The sequence below is a fragment of the Rhinolophus ferrumequinum genome, chromosome 24 (genome assembly GCF_004115265.2).
Source record: "Rhinolophus ferrumequinum isolate MPI-CBG mRhiFer1 chromosome 24, mRhiFer1_v1.p, whole genome shotgun sequence".
Lineage (NCBI taxonomy): Eukaryota > Metazoa > Chordata > Mammalia > Chiroptera > Rhinolophidae > Rhinolophus > Rhinolophus ferrumequinum.
The window spans coordinates 29,929,855-29,950,839 of record NC_046307.1 but is presented as its reverse complement, the minus strand read 5'-3'; the positions used below and the strand labels follow the sequence as shown (position 1 = coordinate 29,950,839).

Here is a 20,985-nt window from a genome sequence, read left to right as displayed (position 1 = left end):
CCCCCTAGTTCAGGATCACACATTCCATTTATTTGTCATTTCTTTTTAGTCATCTTTAATCAGAAACAGTCCTCTGTCTTTCTTTGACCTTTGATCATTGAAAAACATAAGCTAGATATTCTGTAGTCCTCAATTTGAGGTTTTTCAATATTTCCTCGTGTCTTCCATGGAAGTGATATGTCCTTCTCAGTGCATTATGTCAGGAGACACAAGATGTCAAGTTATCCCCATATTCCTGATGTTTGCTTTGATCCTTTGGGTAAGGTCGTGTCTGCCAGTTTTCTCCACGACAAAGTGATTGTTTTTCTTTTACCATGGTAATTCATAATTTTGGGGGAAGATAATGTTGAAACTATAGAAATATCCAGTTCTTCATCAACCTTCCATCCCATAGTCTGGCATTCGTTTCACATCTGCTTTATTTTTTTAAGAAAGCTTATTTTACGTTGTTAATAAAAAATATGATTATGATAAATGGGCTGTTTAAACCACCCCACCTAAAATACCTGCATCTCCCACCTTAATCCAATCTCTTCATTTATGAAGATCTTATCACCTAAAATTGGGCGAAGTCTCATATGTGTGGCGTCAGCTAAAGCAATATTTCTCATTTGCATTTTCTACTCAATTCATGAATTATCTTTTCATTTCCTTTCCTTTACAATAAAAAAAAAGAATCCCTAAGAGGGGCATATTTTTTATAATGAGAAAGAAGATATCGAATATTATTTCTGGCTTGTCAAATGTCACGATATTGCTTTTGGTCACATTATGATGGGCATCAGTAATTGCATTTATTTTTTTCATGCTTGTTACAAGAACTCACTTAAGACTCTGAAGAGCTTCTTGCAGCCTTGGGGTCTGTGGATTGAAAATCATTTGGAATGATTAAAGTCATGAGGAGAATTATGATAAGGGTCAGTTCATATGGGCATCGGGAAGGTAAAATATTACCATTTAAACTAGAAATGGGACTTTTTCGTCCTTAAGTGAATCATATTTACAATGACAGGTGGGGTAGCTCATTGTAAGATTAATAATACCTGACATTCACTCATCCATTTATTCAAAAGAAAATCATCCGGTGACCCTGCTAGGTGAGAAACACCATTACATACAACTTCTGACTTTATAAAGGATGTCTTTGAATAATATCCTTCTGAGTCTTTGAGCAAGATTTGGCTAAAAGGAACCCTGAGGACTTGCTTATAGGTTCTATTTAAAGAGCTCAGAAACTGAAATATCCTAGATAAAGCGGCACCTGTCCACCATCTAGGGAGATGGCTGCTTGAGTCAGTTTCAGAAACCATGAAATGCAGAGAGGAAGGAAGAGACCACCCCAACCCCACCCCCAGTCAACCAGACCCGAAAAAGCCAGCTTGTGTTCAAGGAATAACATTATTGCACACAGCCCAGCCATCTCAGGCCTCAGTGTCCTAGGGAAGAACTTTTCTCTTCTGTCCCAACTATTACTCTTGCTCGAGGTCCCGGCCCCAAATGAGGTTCCCCAAAATAGCATCAGTATCAGAAAATTTTAGAGCTAGAGAAAAACTAAAGAATAGGTACCATTCCCTTTGAGACATGTCTTAAACGTACTTGAACGTACTGTCCAGTTTGTTCCTCACAAAAAGCTAGTGAGGAAAATAGAGTGAGAATAGCTTTCCTCGTATTGCGGTGAGGAAACTGAGGACCATCAAGGAGGTGAAGGCACAGTTCAGTGTTCGCAATGAGGCAGAGCTAGAATTCTGACCTCTGGGATCGTAGCTCACCAGGCCATACTTTGGCTGAGAGCCCCAACCCCCTTAAAAGCTTCCATGGCTCATCAGTGTAAGTTCTGTATTATTTACATGATTATTTGCTTAATGTCTCTCTCCCGAGAACATGTGGATGATGGGGGATTGAACCTATTGTTCTCACGTTGTATCCCAGAATCTTCCTTGGATGGATGGGTGGACAGATGGATGAGCCGATCGATATACCACATATTTCTTCTGACTGTAGCGACTTCATGTGTCTGTTTTCAGACTGTAGCTTGCTGTCAGAAATGGCCCTCTCAGTGGACTCATCTTGGCATCGGTGGCAGTGGCGAGTTAGAAATGGTCTCCTCCAGTCTCCATCAGAAGCCACACCACTGCTATCCCCAGAGAAGGGGAGGCAGAGCCACAGTCTGACGCAGCAGCGGGTCGTGTTCCCCAACAACAGCCTGTTCCACCACGATTGGGCAAAGGTCTCCGGGAGATACTCTGGCAACAGAATCTGCACGACCAAGTATACCATCTTCACCTTTCTGCCCCAGAATCTCTTGGAGCAGTTTCACAGGTACAGAAGCACTTGGCCAAACAATACCCACTGTAAACAAGTATCTGCCACTCAGATGAACTCAGAGATGCTGCCCTCTGGGCCACCTTTCCTTTATTTTCCAAATGCATGTACCTTGAAAAGACTTGTCATTCATTCATTCATTCATTCATTCATTCATTCATTCAATATTTATCAGATTCTACCTTGTGTTAGGCTATGTGCTGAGTGCTAAAGATACACGAGGGGAAAAAAAAGAGAGAAAGACATAGTCCTGACTTTTTATTGTGTAGTGAAAGGGACAGGCATTAATTTTAAGAATTATATAAATTAATGTAAAATTATAACTCACATAGGTACTTCCAAGGAGAGATATATGGTGCTGTTAGAGTAAAAGGGAAATCTGGCCTAGATAAGAAAGTCAGGGAAGACTTCCAGGAGGAAGTGACAATTGAAATATAACCTGAAAGAAGAGAATGCATTAACTGGGTGAAAAGAGGCAGAGAGAAGTCGGGGAAGGGAGCCAGTAAAATGTTCCTGCAGACAGACCTTCATGTGCAAATGTCTTATGACAAGAGAGAGCCGCATGATTTGGAAAACTTAAAAATGCAAGCCACTCCTTTGAGATAATATATTTACAATTCATCTTGTAATTATAAAACAAAATATGCTTAGCTATCATCCTAAATTTAGTAATTATTATATGCTACCATTTATTGAACAACTATTATGTTGCAGAACCCTCTGTTGTGCACTTAACAAATATTATCCATGTAATACCTATGAGAGCCCTTTACAGTAGGTATTACTATCCCCATTTCGCACAAGATGAAACAGACTCAGAAAGGTCACACAGCTAGTGAACAATAGGAACCGAGTTTGAATCTAGAAAGATTTGGCTTCAAAGCCTTTACCATAATATTCGAGGTGACAGTGAAAGAGAATGTCATTTTAGTTGGTTAAGGGCCAACAGTAGGGAAGAAAAAGTGTGGAGACTATATGTTCCTTCCCCATGATTTTAACTCACACCTTGCTCACCCCTCCCAGATGGGCTAACCTCTATTTCCTGTTCCTGGTGGTTCTGAACTGGATGCCCGCCATGGAAGTTTTCCACCGAGAAATCACCATGTTACCCTTGGCCGTTGTGCTGTTCATCATCATGGTCAAGGACGGCGTGGAGGATTTCAAGAGACACCGCTTTGATAGAGAGATAAACTGCTCCAACATCCAGATATATGAAAGGTAAGAGAGATCCTGCTTTTGTTTTCTCACTTGCAAGTAGGTTATGCAAACCCATCAGCACTTGCAAAGGATTGGTGTCTCTTCACACGTTCTATTTTCTTAAGTTCACTTAATTCAATGATTCTCAACCAGGGCAATTTTGCCCTGCAGGGGATATTTGACAATGTCTGGAGACATTTTTGGTGCCATCTTGGGAAGGTTGGTGCTACTGGGAGCTAGTGGGTAGAGGTTAGGGAATCTGCTAACCCTCTTACCATGCACGGGACAGCCTCCACAGCAAAGAATTCTTATCCAGCCCAAAATGTCCACAGTGCTGAGATTTAGAAACCTTCTTTTAACTCATATAAACACTCATATGAGGAAAAACCTCTTCTACGGGGAACTCATGTGCCATGCTATGAGAATTAAGCACAAGAATGTTATATTATCAAGAGTAGGGTTGAAAGCTCAAGATTTAAAGTCCAGCATTGCCTGGATCATCTCAGGAGACCAAGTTTAGGAGCAGCTTTTTGGAGGGCAGCAAGCAATGTCTCCCCAACAAGGAAATGGATCCCACTTTAAAGTATCTGAGCCTCTTGGCTAAAAGGCCTTGCTTTTAGAACTTAACCAGGTAGGTTTTAGGACCCAGAGAGGGCACACCTGTTCTTGGCTGCCTGGGGTGGAAAAGAAAGATACATGTGGGTGACGTCTACATTCCAACAGGTGGAGTCTCAACAAGTAGAAGGAAGTGAACTGACGGGTACACACCTGTTCTTTACGAGCTCTTTGCTTGTCATGTTTCTTCCCTGGTGTTTGTACACTGGCTTTTTATTTTTAATTTTCCTTTTGAAAGAAGAGAGACATCTCCAGAAGAGAAAGGTGGTAAAAGGTGTCAGGGACATGACTCACCGGTAGCTGAACAATGGAATTTATCAAGGAAAAACCTCTTCTACGGGGAACTCATGTGCCATGCTATGAGAATTAGAGACAGGACTAAGCAGAGATGAAAAAGGAAGGGAAACGAAGGCGGAAAAGGAAAGAAGACAAGAAACGAGTGGTGGTCTCCAACCTGCCCTATGAAGGATGGTCCCACAAAGAGAACCCCAACAGACATTATTGTGGGAATCAAATTAAGACCAGCAAGTACACTGTGCTCTCCTTCGTACCCAAAAACATCTTTGAGCAGCTGCACCGGTTTGCCAATCTCTATTTTGTGGGCATTGCAGTTCTGAATTTTGTCCCCGTGGTCAATGCCTTCCAGCCTGAGGTGAACATGATACCAATCTGTATTATTCTGGGGGTCACTGCCATCAAGGATGCTTGGGAAGACCTCCGGAGGTACAAATCCGATCAAGTGGTCAATAACGGAGAATGCCTCGTCTATAGCAGGTAACGCGAAACACTTCGGGGAAGCCTTGTGGGCCCAGCTCTGATCTGTCGGTGGCTGCTGCCGCTGCACCTGCTGTGTGTAGGAGGGATGGCATAGGGAGATAATATTATTTTATCTCAGTGAAGACATTCAGTTCTCTATAGTGAGGATTATGGTCTAAAACCAGAAGCGAGAAATGACAACAACAAAAAAGTCAGTTGTTGATGAAAATTAGGAGGTCTTTATTATGTGGCATTTCCTTAGCTATTTCACATGGGTTCAGGATTTAAGAATGTTGCATAAATTCTCATCCATTCTTAGTGTGGCCATGAGCACCTTGGACCCTGTTTGGAACCAGGGGGCGAGGTACCACTGTTGGTCAGGTGAGCAGCAGAGTGTTGTGTTAGAAGAAGCAGCGCCGAAACAGCCTGGGTTAAACACTGTCTCCATCAGTCGTGACCTTAGGCAACCAATCTAATCTCTCTCGGCCTCATTTTGTCATTCATAAAATTGGGGCCCTTCCTGGGTGGTCATGAGAGTTGCACAAGATGATCCTTGGAAAGTGCTTAGTACGACACCTGACACGCAGTAAGGGATCAATATGCAAGCTCAGGTGGCTTTATTTTTAGCACCTACAACTCATAGTAGCTCCGTCATCAAGCCTGTCCTTCAGCTTCCTCTCTGATGTTGGCCCAACCAAAGCAAAAACTGCGCCCCACCCGTCTTGCCACATTATTTAATGTTATTTTATACATGTCATTGTTGTACAAAGGTTCCATTGAGCGATTGACCAAACAGGGCTGTTAGGAACAGGACGTGCTCTCAGTCAGTAAGGGAAGAAAATAGAGTTATCCTGTGTCTCAACTTTGTGAGAACTCATGTAGCCTGGAGTCGAGTCTGGGCTTAACAAAGGGACTGCCATAACTGAGTGCTTTCTGGGCTAGCAATGTAGAAGCCTTAGGTGATCGAATCACTAGCCCGTGAGGGCTTGATTTCTTGGCAGATAAGGAAATTGTCCATCTCTCTCAAGGAAAAATGTCCATCTCCCTCTGATGTTTTCCCTCTGGCTTTATCAACCCCAATTCAGCAGTAGTTCCACAGTTTCTCTGGTCAATCTTAGAATGAAAGGAACTTGCTTCAAGGGTACATGGCAGCCACTCAGGGGATGCTTCCTCCTAAAGCGGGGTCCCCTTCCTTATGGGAGTGGAAGGTGACCATCTTGGAGCTGGCAGACAAGGGGCTTTATGAGCCAAAGTCCACTTGGAAAGCTGTAGCAAGGGGAATCTTCTAAGGGGACCATTTAATGCAAGTGGCTCAGGTGTCTTCAGGGCACCCCTAAGAGAAACTCCATGCCTTTTCAGCATCGGATGAGCTTCCGGCCTCTGTGTGTGCAGGGCCACAACTGCACGGCTAAAAGTTTTAATCTCAAGGGTTTTGTTTTGGGTGTTCTTGTTTTCTTCTCAGCTAGACCTCATTGTCTTGAATGTGGTTGGCACAACCTGGAGTTGAGATTTAGTCATTCCTCAGGTTTGAGTAAGGGAGGTTTAAAGAGAGGGGAAAATAGCTGCTAGGGTCTGATGCCTTTCTTTGAAGAAAGTGTTTTTTTAAGAAAGCATTGCTTTGCTCCTGTCACCAGTCCGCCCCCCATTACTTTTTGTTTTCCACCTTTCTCCATTTTTCTTTTTTTTTCCAGAGAAGATAGTGAGCCAGGAAGCTGTTTCCTTGGGGAGGAATGCGTGTGGACCTCAATTAGTCTGGTCCTGTTCTCCCAGCTCTGCCAGAAATCCTCTGCCCTGAGCATCCCAGAATAATGGGCCTGTCCTTGGGGATAATAGCAATATTGTTCAGAGCACGGACTGACCTGTGCCGGGTGCTGGCCCAATCGAGACCAGGCTGCTGCTGTTCTGTTCTCAGAATAACTTCCAGATAATAATAGAAACCGGGTAATAATACTCCTGGCAATAAGAGACATTCCACAGGCTCACTGGCAGGGAGGGACATAGGGGGTTTTGTGGCAGTATTTCCCAAAGTGTATTTAGTGGAATAATAGGGACAAAGCAAAGGTCTTGAAAAAGACATTCATGGCCAAAATATAAACAAAGTGTGCTAGCCCTCTTAACCCATGACCTATGAAGGACTAGGAAACGTTGGGCAATAAAGAAACCTGTTCATCATTGATTAACTCCGTGTTGTTCCAAACGTGCTGAACCTTGGAAATATTTTTTAATATTTATTACTTTTTCCAGTATAGCAAAATAATTGACTACAGGGCCAGGAAGGTAATTAAATGAAATAGACTGGATACAAAGAGGAAAACACTATTTTGGGGGGACTGATAAACAGCACCAGACACTTGGCATCAGAATTGGGAAACAATAGGGAATGGTGGGGATTGTGACAAACAGGGGGCCCATGCATTACTCTCCAGAAGCAGCGCTGGCCACTGAGCTCTGACTGGTTACCCTGTGGAAATACAGGCCTAGTGTTGCCAGGTTGCCTAAGTTTTATTAGGGAAGCTGGAAATTAACATTTTCATTCGAAATAACCTGATCTTTAAATGTTGGTAACTGATACAATTTTTTTCAATACTTCAGATCTGTTTGATTTGATGGAAGTAAGGTTCTTATGTTGCCTGTTGGCTCCCTAATTTGCAATCTTTGCTTTATAATCTACTGGGAACCTGGAGTCTCTGCAAAAGAATAATTTTCTTTTGGAGATTTATCTTTGGTGAGGGAACCGCTTACCTTCTTTGGGCAGAGAGGGGCTCTGACCTTGAATCGAGAATGCAGGCCTAGGAGTCAGGCAGCTTATACTCTAGACCCCGATCTGGGACTAATTAATTACTAATACAATTGACTCTTGAACAGCACGGGTTTGAACTGCGCAGTTCAAATCTGTGTCGTTGAAGGGTCAACTGTAACAGCTTAGAAACGTCATTTAAATCTCTGGATCTCAGTGTATAGCTTTGTAAACCTTGGGAGCCAGACTAGATCTTGTCCTGTGAGATGCACTCTCAAAGCACAGAACCCACCGCCAACTAAATTTGAGAAATAGTAAAACAACGCTCAGTAACATAATGAAGGCTCTGGGTGGACCCGCAGTACGTACCCTAACCCCCTTTGTTGAACTCAGCTGTGTCAGAAAGCGCGACTCAAGCACGTGTAAAGAGAAACCTGTTGGTGTAAGTCGCTGTGCACGTCCCAAGGTGGGCAGGTGATCAGGCACAGTTCCATCTGCATTCTAGATCTAGCACTCAGTCCCCTCTGTGTCATCTGTGTCTGCAGGCAGACTTTCCTGATGGCTGCAGCCGCTCCAGCCTTCACATCTACACATGACCATTCACAAAGGGAGAAAGAACGGTGCTCTGGAAGCATTCCTGGAAGGCCAAGGAAGCTTACTCCCCAAGCCCTCCTCCCACCCCAGTGACACAATGGCTCACGTGCCCATCCCTGTGAGCAGAAGATGGGATGATGCTCATTAGGTTCTACCTGAGCCTCAGAGTCTAGCGTGAAATCAGCTTCCCTGAAATCGTATGAGCTGCCCAGAGAAGATGTAAAACCCAAATGACAAAAAAAAAAAAAAAATATATATAATTTCTGAGAGAAGGGGGAACAGATGTGAGAGAGGCCACCTCCATGTTCTCTCAACATTACCACCTTAAAGTATTGTTAGGACTAGATTCTTTGTAAAGTGCTTTCCACATACGAACACGAACATACACACTTTGGGACATTCTGTACTGTTCATCCCTAAAGGTCTTCCAGCCCTGAGGTGGATCGATTCTATGAAAGACCCCAGAATAGGAAGCGAGGACATGCTAGGTAAGTGTTAGTGTTTATCTTAACTGATGGATGCTGAAGGGCACTGCCTTTTGCCAAATATGACACATGACGGGATGTCGGGCAAAGAACACAATATCTGAGAGGACAACTTTTTTTTTTCTGAGACGCAGCATAAAAGCTTCTATCGCTCGCCCTCGCTCTATCCATTTTGTCTCACATTCACCCACTTGAGAAACTGATGTCCTTTTTGTTGTTGTTTTCATTTCTGTGCAATTGAATACTAGGGCCCTTAGAATTTCGCTCAGTTTAATATCATGCATCATCCAGCCTAGAATTGTTTATACTACGAGGGAATCTTTTTGCAAACAGCAGAAGCCTTGTTAACAGAATTACAATCCTGTTACGGCATTTTCTTTTAATATTGCCACTGTGCTTGTGGTCTAAAGGTAACCCATTAATCAGATTTATGGAATGACTTCAAGGAGAGATTAGCTTCAGAATTCTATTAGCTTTGTTTCTCCCAGGGTTCAGTTTAATGAATCTAGAAACCATACCCAGCAAGAGAGTTTTTTCATCCAGCTTAGTAAATTTTTATTTGTATTCAGAAAACGTGCAGTAAGGAAACAGCAGTGTGAAACAAGAGAATCCGGGCAGGTTTTTGTGTTTTATATATTGTAATGTAGGAAAAGTATGTCGGTAACCGGGCACTCACTTATTCGTCTGTTTAGCGAATATTAATTCAGCCCAGTGTGTATGTACCACCATGGGCCCTGCGTGCCCTCAAGGATTTCTCAGTTTTCCAATGGTCGCAAGGAGCTGGTAAACAGCTATAGTGTCCCATGCTCATCAGTCGCCTATATACAAAGGGCCACAGTCGTGCAGAGGATGTGATGACTCATGTGCATGTGCGAAACATCAAGGCCAAGGCAAGGGACCCTCCCCTGAGGAGGTGACATTTCAGGAGGAACTGAAGGATGAGCAGCATTCAGCCAGGCGAAGGGAACACATTTCAGCTCACATCCTCTTCATGTGTCGGCTTCGTAAACGTTGTCTCTGTGTGGCTTATGCTCGTTTCAAAATGACCAGGATCAAGATATTTCAGAAACAGGAGGTGAAGAATGACTCAGATTAGAAGTTTTTAAATTCTGATTTTTTACCAAGACTTGGAGATGTTCTTTGCTGCACGTCAGGGGGCTGCTATAACATAAAAATAATCCTAGGTGCCCCAGGAGAGCGGTCAGTCATCTGACAGCATGTCACTGACGGTCTGATCTCCCGGCGGAGGCAAGCTCTGCTGGAGAAGAGAGATACCTGGCCTGCGACCTGTTTTTATGTGCATGTCAGTTGCCTTTTGTGCCAGTGACCCCACTGGAAAGCCTGAGAATGAGGAAACCAGAGGTCTGGATGCTGGGTCTGTCACTAATTAACTACATGACCTAAACAAAGCTGCTTAAGCAGTTGGGGCCCCATTTGTCTCATCTTTAAATAGTGATCGTAATTTCTCTACCATATATTTTGTGAAAAGATGTGTAGATGACACACAAGAGGGCTCAGAAATAACACAGCTATAGAAACAAAGTATACAATGCAATGCGAAATGACTGTGCGTACAGCAGTATCAGGAATGACAGCAGTATCAGGAATGACGTGGAAAATGTAACATCTTACCTGATGCTTGCCATCAAGGACTGTGGCATCCGACCTGGGATTGTCTCAGAACTGTCACTTACAAAATGTGTGGACATGTGTAATTACTTCATCACTTGAGTCTCCATTTCAACATCTGTAAAATGGGGACAGTACTAGCACCTATCTCCTGGGTTCCTGTGGATTGAATGAAATAATCCTTATAAACCGTGTAACTGAGTGTGAGCACCAAAAGTAGCACCAAGTCTTGCTTTTTCTAATTGCCAGGCCCTTCAACTCTAACTTTTTCAAGGCCAGGCCCAGGCTTAGCCTCCATCTTTCTTGCTTCATTCCCCACACAGACAAGGGAAGAATTGCTTATTTTACTGGTAAAAATCAAAGATATTCACTGAACCATATTTACCAGAAGGCAGGGTTGCAATGTTTTAAAAGCAAAACCTATGCTCTGTTCTCTCATTTTTCATTGGTTCTGTGGGCAAAATTTTAAATCTGAATTCGGGAAATCCCTCTACAGCCTGGATCTCTTCTCTCCCCAGCCCCCTGCCCTTTCCACTGCACACCTGAGTACACCCAGACAAAGATTTACATTCAGACAATGGATGTAGGTGGCATCATCTAGCCCAAAGCCTAAGCCACTTCGTTCAACCCAACTTCCAACATCGCACCTACATTAGAATACCATACTTGTGCAGCTAATAATAAAGCAGCTGTTTGATCCCCATGCTACTATTATTTCCTCCAGTGCTTTATGCAGCTCTCTGGGAAATCCAAAGGAGATGAGATGATTGATAGGGCAGAATTTAGACTTTGTCAGAGCCATCCTAATATCAAAATAAACATCAATCCTTTTTCACCCCGAAACTGCATTGTGGGGTTGCTGCAGATGTTAAATGAGATAATGCATGCAAAGTGCTTAGCACAGTGGCTGGCATACAGGAGTACTCAGAAAACGTGAGTTAAAATATTCACCACGAACATGACCCAAGAGGAGTAAGAAAGAAAAGCTGTTGGCTGGAGTCTGTATGAGAAAAGACAAACTCTTTACCAGAGAACTAGGCTGCACGCTGTAATAGCATAGCAAAATGTTCCTGGGGGAAGAATCTGAAAAATGCAGACAACAAAGAAACATCTAGTGTCATTTGAAGCATGGCTATGAAAAGCACCACTGGCTGGAGTTTACAGACCAACAGACCATTGCATCCATCTCACAGGTCTTTGGCACCAGCAAACGAGGCTCCTCTCTGAAGCGTCACTTTTGCAAGGGCTCACCCTATTCCCACTGCTTGTCCTATGCTCACAGAACGCCATAAACTATTTGGGCCAATTCTGCTTGTCGTTTCAAGATAGAATGCATTAGGTCTTCCCCAAAATTCACTGGATGGAAGAGTCATAAAACAAGAAGCCAGGCATCACTGAAGCTCTGCACTCATGTCAACTGCCATGCTTTGTGTTTCAGAGGATGAGGATTTACAGCCTCTGTTTCACCATTAAGGAACTCACAGTTCCAAAAGATGAGCCTCCTGTTCTCAGCCCACCCTATTGGATGCTTCTGACACCAGCTTCTGAGGCTTCACCTGCTTTGCACCTCACTCCCAAACAGAACCAAGAGCCCACACTGAGCCATGAAGCTCCAACAGCTGTCACTCACATGTCCTGGTGGACACACCTGTGTGACCTCACGCAAATTAGATAGCTTTTCTGGGCCTCAGTTATCTCATCTATGACATAGAGATGATGGTAATAATAAAAGTTATTTCATAGCCAAATGGTGACATAGGTTAAGTGCTGGGTTCATTTTAGGGACTCAATATATATCAGCTTATTATACATATGACTTGTATCAAAGTATGTCACATTATAATACATCATTATTGGAAGTCTACACTGGTGAGTTCATAACAAGAAGAGATACTTTGGATGTTAAAGTGGCTGAAGGTTAGAAAAGCTTCCCTTCTGTCCCTTCGTGCTCAGGACAAATCTACAAGGAATTGATACTAAATATTAATTTTTAGTGAACAGTCCCATATAGGTACAGAAATACAGGACCCAGGGTCATTCCCAGGTGTCAGCAAGCTTATTACATAGGTGAAAACAGAAGACACATGAAACAATTAGGAAACAGGACTATCACAGGAAAGAAAGGGGGCGACAAGGGTGCTGCATTGACACCCAGCACGTGGAGTGCAAAGAGAGGGGTAGGACTTGGATCTGCCAGAGGGAGGGCAGTGGGGGAACATCTCATGCCTGGGATGTCCCCAGGCTGCTGCCCATAATCTGTGGCCATGACTTTGCCAGATTGCACCTGTGAATGCCCTGCCCACCGAGGTACCTGTGATGGCCCTGCCATCACTGCCTGGAGCCATTGCGTGCTCGGTTCTGCTTTCCCTGTGGGTGGTGGCCACATGGACAAAGAAGTGAGGAAGTGGGCTACCCTCAAAGCTCGGGGTTCAGTGTCCTCCCATGATGAAGAAGGACTTTACAGTGTACAAGTGTGACCCAAATGTGTCAGGCCTCACTGACCTCGGGTTGATGACGAGGTCACATAAATACAACTGCCCCAAGGGCAGTGATTTGGGACTTCAGTCCTCTCACCCTAATCCTCAAGCCTCCCCAGATACACCTGGGCATTGTCAGGTATGGTGAATATCACTTGGGCCCCCCAATATTTCCAGCCAAGCCAGGGCCCAGGTCTCCTGCCATTCCCCAGGTCTCAGCTGTTCCCTTCTGGTACTTTCCTCAGTCCTCTAACTCTGAAGCCCCCTCAGTGTGTCTGTAACTGACAGGCAGGTGGAGGAGGCAAAGAACACAGATTTGGGGGCCACACTTGCCCTCACTGTACTCTGCCTAAGGCCCGGCCTGTCTTTAATGTAATTCCTTTAGCTTCTGTTCCATTTCCTGGAACCAGGTCAGGGACACAGGTCACACGACCCTTTCTCCCTTTTCAATTCCTACCTCTCTTGCCAGGCTCCTCCTCCCGTCAAATACCCCACACCTCGTTCATATCAGCTCATGAAAACAGACAACGGCACAGTTGCTCGTCTGCTGTCCGCATAGCAGTGACCCTGTTTGCTCCAAGCTCATACTAAGTCTGATGATAATAATGGCAGCAGTAAATGCCATTTGCTATGAGGTCGTTGGACGCTTTTGTGTATTATCTTATTAAACTCTCATTATAACCTGTAGAATAGATTTTATTTGTCCTATTTGGTAGATGAATAAGCTGAGGGTCAGACAGAGAAGCTGTGGGTTCAAGATCACACTACATGGAAGAAGTAGTTCCCGTTTTCAAGTCAGGCTCACCTGATCCAAAGCTTTTTAACCGCTCTACACCACTGCCTCTCCATCAACACCCCACTGCCAAACAGGTGGGCATTACACGAGTTCCTGAACCAGCCACGGGGCCCTGGTTCTCCTTGGAGCCATGGAAAGAACCGTTTCTGGCCCGAGCTTTGTTGCTATGCACCTGGGCCAGGTCATTGCTAGCGTCGGTTTTCTCACCTGAATAATAAAGGGGTTGAATTAGAGATCCATCAGATCTCCTCCAGCCCTGATTGTTTTTTTTGTATTAAGGCTTTATTTTATTGTTTAGGTTCATAGTAATTTCAGGTTCATAGTAAAATTGAAGGGAAGATGCAGAGATTTCCCAGGTACTCCTTACCCCTACAGAAGCACACTGTCAACAGCCCACCAGAGTTGAGTATTTCTCCGATAGATAAACTTACATTGGCCCATCATAATCACACCAAGTCCAGAGTTTACATCATAACTCAGTCTTGGTGGTGTACATTCCATGGGTTTGGACGAATGTATAATGACATGGATCCACCATTATAGCATGCAGAGGGGTCTCATGGCCCTAAAAATCCTCTGTGCTCCTTTTGTTATCCCTCTCCCCACCCCCAACCCCTGATCTTTTAATTGTACCCATAGTTGTCACATAGTTGGAATCATGCAGTATGTAGCCTTTTCACACGGGCTTCTTTTACTCAGTAATATGCACTTACAGTGCTTCCATGTCTTTTCATGGCTTTATAGCTCATTTCTTTTGAGCACTGAATAATAGTCCATTGTCTGGATGGACCACAGTTTATTTATCCATCACCTAGTGAAGGACATCTTGGTTGCTCCCAAGTTTGATCAAAGCTACTATAAGCACCCAGGTTTTTTTTGTCAAAATAAGTTTTCCATGCCATTGGTTAAATACCGAGGAGCACGATTGCTGGATCATGTGGTAAGAATAGGTTTAATTTTGTAAGGCTGTCCAACTGTCTTCCAAAGTGGCTGCACCATTTTATATTCCCACCAACAATGAATGACAGTTCCCAGCCTTGGTGTTGTCAGTGTTCTGGATTTGGGCCGTTCTGATAGGTGTTTCGTGGTATCTCATTGTTGTTTTCATTTGCATTTCACTGATGACATATGATGTGGAGCATCTTTTCATATGCTTGTTTGCCATGTGTATATCTTTGGTGAGGTGTCTGTTCAGAGCTTTGGCCTCTTTTTTAATGGGGTTGTTTATCAGATTTACATTATTATACATCATTTACAAGTCACATTATTTTCTCCCAAGTCTGTGGCTTATCTTCTCATTCTCTTGACATTGTCTTTTGCAGAGTAGAAGTTTTCAATTTTAATGACATTCAGCTTATCAATTATTTCTTTCATACATAGTGCCTTTGGTGTTGTGTCTAAAAAGTAACTGCTATACCCAAGGTCATCTAGGTTTTTTTCCTGTGCTATTGTCTAGGAATTTTATAGTTTACATTTTACATTTAGATCTGTGACTCATTTGGAGCTAATTTTTGAGAAGAGTGTAGGGTCTGTGTGTCTACGCGTAGACCTTTTTTTTTTTTTTTAATATGGACGCCTATTTATTCCGGCACCACTTGTCGAAAAGACTATCTTTGCTCCATTGTATTGCCTTTGCTCCTTGGTCAAAGATCAGATAACTGTATTTATGTGGGTCTCTTTCTGAGCTCTCTCTTCTGCTCCATTGATCTATTTGTCTATACTTTGCCAGTATAACACTGTCTTGATGACTGTAGCTTTATAGAAAGTCTTCAAGTCAGTAGTGTCAGTCCTATAATTTTGTTCTTCTGCTTAAATATTGTGTTGACTATTCTGGGTCTTTTGCCTCTCCATATAAACTTCCGAATTAGTTTGTCAACATCCTTGCTGGATAGCCATGATTTTAAAGATACACTTTGCTGGGAGTTTGCCCCACCAGCCGGCGTCCAGGGCCCTAAGTCTTTGACCTATTAAGTTTGGGTCTCTCATTTCTGGGCTTAGGGAAAAGGTGTGGATTTTTAGAGTTTCGTGTGTTTGTGCATTGTATGCCTGTGCCCAGGCCAGGAAATGTAACCACAGGTGTAAAATGGGTGTCCCAACAGCGTGAAGAAGGAAATGCTGGGTCTGGCATAATAGTGCGTGGCCTTCACTGGAACACGAACAATCGTTGTCATCACCATCGGCAGCATCAGAAAAGAAGCTTATATTTATTGAGCACTAAGGGCAAAACCCTGAGCTCAGGCCTTCGTGTGTATCAGGTCACCAATCCTTCTGAGGCAAATGCACATATCACCTTCAGTTGAAAATCCAGAGGCACTGAGAGGTCAAGTAACTTGCCCCAGTTTCAAACAGGGAGTAAGTGGTGAAGCTGGGTCTCAAACCCCTCTTAATCCCTGCACGGCACTCATTCTCCCTGGCAATCCCCTTCCACCCTGCGGTAGCAACAGTGGCCATTCTGGGCCTGACATTCAAGCTTCCTGAAGGACGGCCCAGGTCAGCACATCATCCTATTTTGAATAGGGAGACCCACAGACAACAAATCCTCCTGATAAATCCCTTCTACCTCAACTTCTTGAAACTCTCTTTATAAAACCCACACACTTGAGAAGTGAAGCGTTAAGTAGCCTCTCCTCCTCCATTCCAATCTCCAACTCCCCAACTTTTACCTGCTTCCCGCCGGCATCCAGTTGGTTACAAACTTCTCTTGCTGTGTGTTTACCTCTTCATAAGCCCTATCTCCTCACGGAAAGCTGTTTAACACGGCAGCACTTAATTTATCCTGGAGGCTGAATCTGCCAGATGGAGTCTTTGTCCCAAGCCACACTGAGCTGTCTTATTTTTAAACAGCAGTGAACATTCCATGAAACTGAAACAGCAGTGAGTTCCCAGGTGTGGATTCACTGAGCAAGGAGATGCTCAAGAGCGTGTGGATGCGTCCACTTGGGGCAGCTGTTCCGAACTGGCTGGATTCACAAGGGAATGACTTCCTCAGGTGGCTCCCAGCCAGCTGCTGGCCGTGTCTGGGTGTCATTCAGTGCAGGAACACGCTGCTTTTCTGCATCACCTGGATTCAGCCACTCATCACGTCCTCTGGCTGGACCCCCTTAGGCTGTGCACCCTGCCTCTTCCAGTCACGCCCTTGATGGTTGAGGAAACAAAGTGGACCCAGAGCACCGGGAGACCAGCACAAGGTGGCCCCGCGCAGAAGGAAATATCCCTGATGACTCCTTTTTATCCCTAAAACTCCTCTAAACTCTGACTCTGATTCCATAGCATGACTATATTTGGATTAATTACATATAATTCTTTAAATTATGTGCCAGCTAAATTACTAAACCATGTCCCTCACACACACACGAAAAGAATCTTTTTATAAACTAACACCCCAAAATCATGTTGATCCCATAGCTCTAGTACCTTCGGACACACACGTCAGGATGTGTGCCTGGAGATGTGTGTGCCTCTGTTGGAGAAACACACCGCCAGAGGTAGGCAGTCCCCATCTTGGGGAGGGTAACCCTACAACAGGGGCCTGGAATGTTTCTTCACCTGCCATACTAAGGAAGAGAGGATTATTACATGTAAAGGAAAGACAGAGGCGATTGTTACCAGTGTAGCCATTACCTCCCTGGGATCCAAGGAATAATAGAAAGAAAGAAAACAGAGACTGGTGTGACTTACAGCTTCTTAAATGGGCTCTGTTGACCTTGTGATACCTGTTATCGTGATGCAAATTGACAAGACAACACTCCAGCCCAACTCACAGAAATGACGGTTCATAAAAATGTGTATACGGTACGCTCATCTCCATAACCCTCCATCTTCTGTCACCTTAATTTCCCGCCTCCCATAATAAGCAGTCCTTTGTTAAAAGGAAGAGTGAGATTTGGGGCTCATGGGTGGAGATGCTTTGGCCTCACCTTTGGTATACCTGTGTATGCAGCACTCCCACGTAGCATTTACAAGCCTGAACCACTCTGGAAGTGCTGGCAGTTGGGATATTGCTCAGAGCCAAAGGTGTTCTCATTAAGTACAACCTCAGATACCAGGTGGGATGCTGAGATTGTAGCAATCAACTATATGCCTTTGCTACCCCTCCATTCCCAAAGGCGTTCTCCGATAGGGCACAGATGTCAAAGGGGGGGTGCTGTGGGAGAAGCACCAAATGCTACAGGGAGCAATCTCGCTATAATATTTAAGAATCCTTTTTTTAAAGCACGCTCTCAAAACAGGGGGCAAAAAGGCAGTAGAAAAAGCCAGTCACTCCTTTACCCTATGAGATTTCTCCTCCCAGGTAAAATATAGGCCCTCCCAAATCCTTTAAGCAGCCTATACTTGGACAATTAACAGGTGTTTGCAGGGGTGCTTTGAAGAAGAAGACACATCTTTCTCTGAATCAGAGAGAGACCATGAATTATTTCACAGTAACATTGATACTTCCGATGGAGGAGTAACCACCCTAAATATTAGGTTGGTGCAAAAGTAATTGCGGTTTAAGAGGTTAAAAATGGCAAAAACAACAGTTACTTTTGCACCAACCTAATACCTCAATAAACAAACAGATACGCATATTTCTGGCACTGAGAAACAAACATGGGGTGACTGTCCCTATTCTTCATGGGGGGGGAAGTGATGTGAGGCAGAGAGGAAGCATAAAAGAAGCTGATGGAATGACAAGTGCTTAAAACTCGGTGACGTGCTTTACCATGAAAAGGAGGATTATTACTAAAATGCTCCAGGGGCATTGCGCCCCCCTTCCCATCCCCCAGCCCTCAGAAGTGGTCTCAGTAGCACCTGGGGTGATGTTGCCCATGGATTGACATAACCAGACCACTGTGCCCTCTGGAACCACAGGCACTTCGCAGGACTCTGTGGGTCTTTAGAGTTGCAAGGCTGCTCTCCAATTCTGACGGCCCTGATTGTTTTGTAGACTCTAGTCAGATCTTCCACTGGCCTTCCAAATGGAAGCACATTTGTTTCAGGGGGCATTATCGGCAAGGGTCTTTTATGACAAGGAAAGCGGGGTCTGAGGAGGGCTTGCTGGGGGTTCTCCCGAGGGCCCCAAAGAAGGGAGGTAGCCATCAAACCTCCTCATGGATATTTGTGAACTCAAGGGAGAAAAGGGAAATTCCAGTCATGCCTTTTTCTCTGTGGCAGAGTGGGCTTGTCATGCCCAGGGCAGTCCAGATTCCAGAAGAAACAGAATCAATAACATGCCCAGAGGGGCTCAGCGTCAGTAGAGAAAAACAGCAAAGGAGAGCCTGCCTCTCCAGGCCTGGCGGGACTTACAGGCCTCCAGCTGGGTTCAGTTAAAAAGACCCCATGTGGAATATTGGTTTGCTTTCAAATTCCACATTTAAAGAGGGACATTTCGAAGCGCAGCCTGACCTAGAAGAGCCTACATCTCCAGGGGAGATTTTGAAACTGTGTCACACACGAAAAATGGAGGGTACTTGGAACGTTAGATTTGACTTGCCATATCCAAAAGGCTTCCTAGGACACCTGATGAAGGCCTTAAATAATTTTTAAAATGGTAGAAAATGGAATAGATCCCATTGCCAGGGAGAGCAAACCTAGTTCAATATTTGGCTGAGTGGAAGGAAGACTTTCTAAAAAGAGAGCTCCTTGAAGCGGGATGCATTGCCTTGGGTAGCCGCACGTCCTGTCGCTGGCAGCGCAAAAGCTGAGGCCGCCGTGGAACCTGAGAGGAGAGAGGGCAATGTTTTTGAGGAAGCAGTGATAACTGGGATTGAGTGTCCAGTTGGCCCCGGGCTCAGGTTCCAGCTCTGTTTTTGTCAGACCTTGGGAAATTTTTCTTGAACGCTCAATTTCCTCATTTATGAAATGGGTCTAAGCCTACCTATATTGGTAGATCATTATACAAGTAAATGAGGTATTAATTAACATTAGTCGGTGGCATGGTAGAAATGCTGAACGTGCCATTGCTGTTGCCACTATTGTTATCTAAGCTTGACAAATTGGATGGGAAGAGACAGTGCCTAATTTCCTCAAATGTCCTCAACCCTCTGATCCTGTGATTACTGTGGGTTCCATCCCATCAAACTTCCTGGCACCATTTTCCTAAATTTCCTGACAGCCCAGATTTCCTGTTTTAGCACCGCTTTACATGTTCCCAGACAGTGACCTATATTTTCCCTTTTTCTGCTGCCGCTCTCCTCCCATGATCAGAAAGTCTTTCCTATACCCCAGTCCCCTGTGAACCTGCTTTCTGCGGTGACAACTGGCTGCCCTGGGAAATGATACATATTAAGAGTGTGTGCTAACATGACCGTCACGTTCTCCTTTCTATGTTTCCCTTCTGGTGGGAAACCAGGGCTGAGCACAGAACCCAGTCCACGGCTGGCAGCCGGTCAAAACTCTCAGTGATCGGAAGGACAGATCTTTTACTAGTGGGATTCCAGAGATCAGGCTCAGCCTGATCTTTCTAGAGACATTATGATGTTGGTCATTTGGGGCGAGGGGAAACACAGCGCTGTCTCCTGGCAGGCTGGCTGGGAGATATGTGGGTACATGTGCCGCCTCACTGCACTCTACTCACTCATTTCCTGGAGCACCTGAGAACTCACTCTGAGCCCTGTCTTTCTCCCCCACCCCCAAGGAAAGCACAGAGCTACGTGCAGAAGCGCTGGAAGGATGTGCGTGTCGGAGACTTCGTCCAAATGCAATGCAATGAGATCATCCCAGCAGACATACTCCTGCTCTTTTCCTCGGACCCCAGTGGGATCTGCCACCTGGAGACGGCCAACTTGGATGGAGAGACAAACCTCAAGCAAAGGCGTGTGGTGAAGGGCTTCTCTCAGCAGGTAGGGCTCTTTCTAAGATCTTCAGCCGTAAGGTCAAGGGAAGAAGCAAGCCAACTCTACCTGAAAACTGAACTAATAATCTGGTGGGGAGAGGGGAAAGTATGTCTGCCTCCTTTTCCCAAGCACTTGGGCACGCTTACTCTTCCCAGCAGCCCCCTGAGATGGGTATGATCCCCTTGTCATAGATGAGGAAACTGAAGCTTAGGACAATTAAATAACTTGCTGAAGGTCTCACAGTTCTTAGATGGAGACTCACTCCGTTCAACTGAAGAAACTGTGCTCTCTGCTATAAACCAAGGAGTCTAACATCTGTTCAGTTACACATGGGACCAACCCGCGTTTCTGTGTTCAGTCAATCCCTGTTCATCCTGCCCAGCTCAGCTCCAGCAATTGCTCCCTCCAGGAATTTTCTCTTGTCCAGCACAAACTGCAGAAAGATGTTGTTAACTATGTTTCCATGTGTGTATAGTTTACCTTCTCAACAGCCCTGAAACCTCTTTGAGGACAGAGAGTGATCATTTTGTCCAGTCCCCACACTTACATATATGGTACCTTG

General features: G+C 44.5%; 1 protein-coding gene across 1 annotated transcript in view; it reads left to right on the top strand.

Annotated features, from left to right (window-relative positions):
• Nucleotides 1-20,985, top strand: part of ATP10B (ATPase phospholipid transporting 10B (putative)) — a 203,633-nt gene that overhangs the window by 107,466 nt on the left and 75,182 nt on the right. The window contains exons 3-5 of the mRNA XM_033096782.1: nt 2,025-2,319; nt 3,346-3,540; nt 20,225-20,429. Of these exons, the coding sequence (XP_032952673.1) occupies nt 2,045-2,319; nt 3,346-3,540; nt 20,225-20,429 (675 nt within the window). The 5' untranslated portion in view covers nt 2,025-2,044. The remainder of the gene's footprint in view (nt 1-2,024; nt 2,320-3,345; nt 3,541-20,224; nt 20,430-20,985) is intronic.